This window comes from Rhinopithecus bieti, unplaced genomic scaffold, assembly GCF_001698545.2.
Source record: "Rhinopithecus bieti isolate Rb0 unplaced genomic scaffold, ASM169854v2 scaffold_12189, whole genome shotgun sequence".
Lineage (NCBI taxonomy): Eukaryota > Metazoa > Chordata > Mammalia > Primates > Cercopithecidae > Rhinopithecus > Rhinopithecus bieti.
Window position 1 is genome coordinate 104,902 of NW_016807086.1, and position 4,532 is coordinate 109,433.

A 4,532-nucleotide genomic window follows, 5' to 3' on the forward strand; every position below is an offset into this window, starting at 1 on the left:
AATTTAAAAAACCCCACTAATCTCCAAACCATTATATCTATAGATGAAAATATTTCTTGGAGTGGTTTGCTTGCTAGAGGAGGTTGAAAAAAGGAAACAGACATATCTATTCCATAATTTATTGTTCACCATTTATTGATAATTATTTATGGGAGTAAATGTGTGGTTTTTTTTTTTATTCTTTCAGAAAATCTAGTTATATAGTAACAATTATCCACATTGGGGTGTGTGTGTGTGTGTGTGTGGTATAGATTCATGATAGTGGAAGGGTAATTTATACTGAAGAAACACAAATGACACCTTGAACCCCTTATGCAGCATCAAAGTTTCCATTCTATACATACTAAAATGGCAAATAAAACTATAAATTTAAGAAAAATTACTCACTATTTTGAATTTATTTTATTTTTTTGAGTTGGAGTTTTGCCCTGTCATCCAGGCTGGAGTGCAATGGCATGATCTTGGCTCACTGCAACCTCTGCCTCCTGGGTTCAAGCAATTCTCTGCCTCAGCCTCCCGAGTAGCTGGGATTACAGGTGCCCTCCACCATGCCTGGCTAATTTTTTTTTTTGTATTTTTAGTAGAGATGGGGTTTTACCATCTTGGCCAAGCTGGTCTTGAACTCCTGACTTTGTGATCCATCAGCCTCAGCTTCCCAAAGTGCTGGAATTACAGGCGTGAGCCACCGCTCCCAGCCTGAATTTATTTTTAGTCATCAACTTGATTTATTTTAAAAGAATATGTATGTATTTTACTTATGTAGAACTACTTAAGTTCTTATGTAGAATTGCATAAGTCTTTTGAAATAAATACTAGAAAACAGTCTTTAGGTAATTTAATCCTCAGCTTGTGCATGCAATTTCCAAAACTCACCAAGAGGAAAATAGTAAAAAAAAATAATTAATTAGTTTTATGTTGATCTTCTTACCCCCAAAGCCTGAAGATAAACTAAAAAATGTAATGTTTTCTCAGCACACTCTTTAAGGCTTCTTGGGACCTCCCTTTTCTAATACTGATGTTGGGGTCTTTCAGAGCCCATTGAGGATATTTCACAACCTGAAAGATGTGGGATTTCTCCAGGTGAAAGTCATCAGAGCGGAAGGGTTAATGGCTGCTGACGTCACTGGTAAGAGATGATGCAACTCTCCTATTGCTCAGATCAAGCAGCACACGAGGTCTACACCATTTAATAATTCAACTTTGCATTTCACCTGATGGATCATCAAAGTAAATAATTTAAAGATTCAGGGTTGATCTTAGAAATATTTGCCAATCCCCTTATTTTATAGTAACTCGGCTTTTAAAGGCAGGGTAATGTATTAAAATAAGCACTAAAAGCAAAATGATTTTGAATTGTTGCCTTCTTCAAAGTTTAATCAATGTAGTAGGAATACTTCTTCCAGGTATTGTTATTTCCAGGTATTGAACCAATGCTATACAGAATCAGCTTCCCTCATAGCATCAACACCTATAATTCAAACACGCATGAAATCTGTTGGATATTTCACTGAAAAGTTTAGATGCATAATACTCAATAATTTGGTATGAACTCTTGATATTTGGGTTGGTGATCCAACTTATTAGTCGTCCAAATTCCCTGGCACATCCCAGAGATAATTTTGGATCTAAACTAAGCCTTCTAGATTGTTTGAAATTTCTTAAAGTAGGAAACAAGGCTATACAAATGTCCACATTAGTTTTGTCTCTTAAAGCTTCCTGATTTGCATAATGCTATTTCTGTAACATATTAACAAGTGGGCTGATGGCAATTATTTCATCAATTTCCAGAATTAAATCATTATTTTGAATTTATAACAATGTGACCATTCATTTATGATTTAATTTCATAAGGATTTGGGGGATGTTTATACTGTTCCTTAAATTATCCATCTCGAGTTAGACAATAAATAGGACTGGCTTGACCAATTTGTGCAAATTTCACTGTTTCTGAAGAAAATATCAATTTGTCATTCTGGAAATATGCTTACCATTGTGAACATTCAGCCACATCATCCTAATGAGGTAACAAACTTATTTCACGGGAAGAAATGTACTTTTTCTACCATCCAAGGATCTGAAATCACTGTGCACTTCTTTAATTCATTCAACAGAATCAAAAACAAAAGATAACATGTCTTCAAATGAAAATAGCAGATGTTTGTTCCAAAACTGCAATATTTTTATATTTTAATATTTGCCTATTAAGTGACCATGTGTGAGAAAATTTAAAATATTAGTTTACAGTTCCTTTAAAAAGGTAATTATCAACTCATTTGTAATCAAGAAGATGATAACAGTTGTCACATATTTTTTCAAAACAGGCATACCTGAAAATGGGAGAGTAGGTTGTTTGTAATATTTGCATATATGCTAATTGGGCTCCTTGTACAAAACAATTAATGTAAAATGTATACATTTTCCTATCTATGAAATTTCTTTCTAGTATGATTATAATCAAATTAATCTGGCACAATCATTTCTTTTAGAAAAATGCATGTACCATTTACTTCAAAAGCTTACATACCTGCCCATTATACAATTGGATAGAATTGTATAAGTTTGTCTTCTCTTGAAGAGAAGCTGTCATTGATTTTCAAACTTCATAAATATGCAAACTAGATTAACCCAGTTGGCCTGTATGCCACTATGGAAGTTAAAAATACATGTTCTCTCAAAGCTGGAAAAAATAGAGATATTTCTCTCCTAATGGTTCTATGTAAATTGATGTGAATAACAATAGCCTTTCCCCTGGGGATTCAATGAGACATAATTTTCATTTGTTAAAATGAACATTAATTTGGGGAATACTAAATAACAGAGTCTCCATTTTTTCCTTCACTTTTAGAGATATAAATCTAATGATTCCCCATTTCATGCTGACCTTATAATCTAATGTGCTCTGAATTGAACAAGAGAGATGTTGAACTATTCAGGGGCAAAAAGATAATTCAGTCTTTGACCTTGATCACTCTTGGACCTTCTGTGGTCTTTACGACATTTGTGATGGTGGCAAAAATTGAAGACTATATATTTGAGTCAGAAATGTCTGAATATACTACCAATTTTAAAATTATTTTACTTTGGAAAGGATACTTTATATATACACATATATAAAAATACACACACACACATACACACACACACATATATATATGTGTGTGTATCCTGATGCTTCCTTGTCTTTGTCATTAAATTTGGGACACAAGAAAGTTCTTTGTCTGCTTTCTCTCTTACTTGTTGAAAGAACTTTAAAGATATGATGTGCATCTCAGTGGATAATAACAGGCTCTACAAGTTGTTAGGCAATAGTTTGAAAAGAGGCAATTGACTAGAGCTGTCTTCAAATCCTCAAGTTAGCATCCATTTAGGAATTTTGTCGATGTAGAGGGGAGATTTTTAATCACTGGTAACTGTCTGTGCTAAGGCAAGAATATTTTCTGACATGGTACAAATGAGCCTGTTACTTATAAGATACACGGTTGGTTTCAGAACACTTTTTCTAAATAAGTCTAACGAGATAAATTTATATTTGACCAACTTGGCTCTATTTTTTAGATATTTTTAATGATCTGAACATAAAGCTCAACTCCCATTGTTTCAGCAAAATATGTTAAATTATAATATTCCATCATTAGACATGAGCACAGGAAAGAAAGAGTCTATAGTCTTTTAAGTAGCCATCAATCTTACTACGGTTACAAAGAATTTTTCCCTTTCAAAATGTAAAATTTTTCTTTTGTTACAACACATTCATTGAGAAACATTGTGATACTGTATTAACTCTGTGTGAATAAAGAGCAATTGAGACTCTCTTTGAATGAGTGAGTATAAAGCACAAATTACTTTTTAATGAAACCCTCAATTCTTTCCCTTTCCACAAAAAGCCTATAGCCTTGTTCAGCTGAACACTACTACAGTAGGTCACTTCAGTTAAGCCCCTAATAAACTGTTGATGGTCGAGGGTAGTTTTTTCTTTGGTCTCAATAGCCCAGTGTTGGACAGTGCACTTCAAATCATTAAGGTTAATACAGATTTAAAAAAGAGATTAACTCTGGTGGTTAAGGCCTCCATTTACAACTCCCACACATACACATGCATTGAGCAAGGCACAAGAGTGGATTGAGATTTCAGTCAAATTGTGGGCATCTTTTCACAGCCTGAGAAAGTGGCACTCTGGTTTGAAAAGTCGGTCAGCTAAATTCTTCATAAGGGAAAAAGTTTGAGTCACTGAAAAATACTTCTCAGTACAACTTACTTACCTTTCAACTAACCAGTGAAAAGGTTAATGTCTCTCCGCACCATCAAAGCAAGACCTAGAGACTGTCTGGCCCTGCGTTCACTGGGGAAGATCTCTCTGCAGCTAGATCAAGTTTTCCTTAAAATTCTACAAATTGTGGGGAAAGGCCAGTGGGGGTGGGGGGTGGGGGGCGGGGTCTGTGGCCCCAGGGCCCTCGGGATGTAGCTGGTACATGCCTGTCCCTCAGTGCCCTGCTCCAGATCTCAGCTCAGATGGGCACAGCGGGCACCCTGGG

General features: G+C 35.1%; 1 protein-coding gene across 1 annotated transcript in view; it reads left to right on the plus strand.

Moving 5' to 3' along the window:
- Positions 1–4,532, plus strand: part of LOC108534654 (multiple C2 and transmembrane domain-containing protein 1-like) — a gene marked incomplete at its 5' end in the record, with an annotated part of 262,224 nt that overhangs the window by 73,960 nt on the left and 183,732 nt on the right. The window contains 1 exon segment of the mRNA XM_017880123.1: positions 1,033–1,126. Coding sequence (XP_017735612.1) covers positions 1,033–1,126 — 94 coding nt within the window.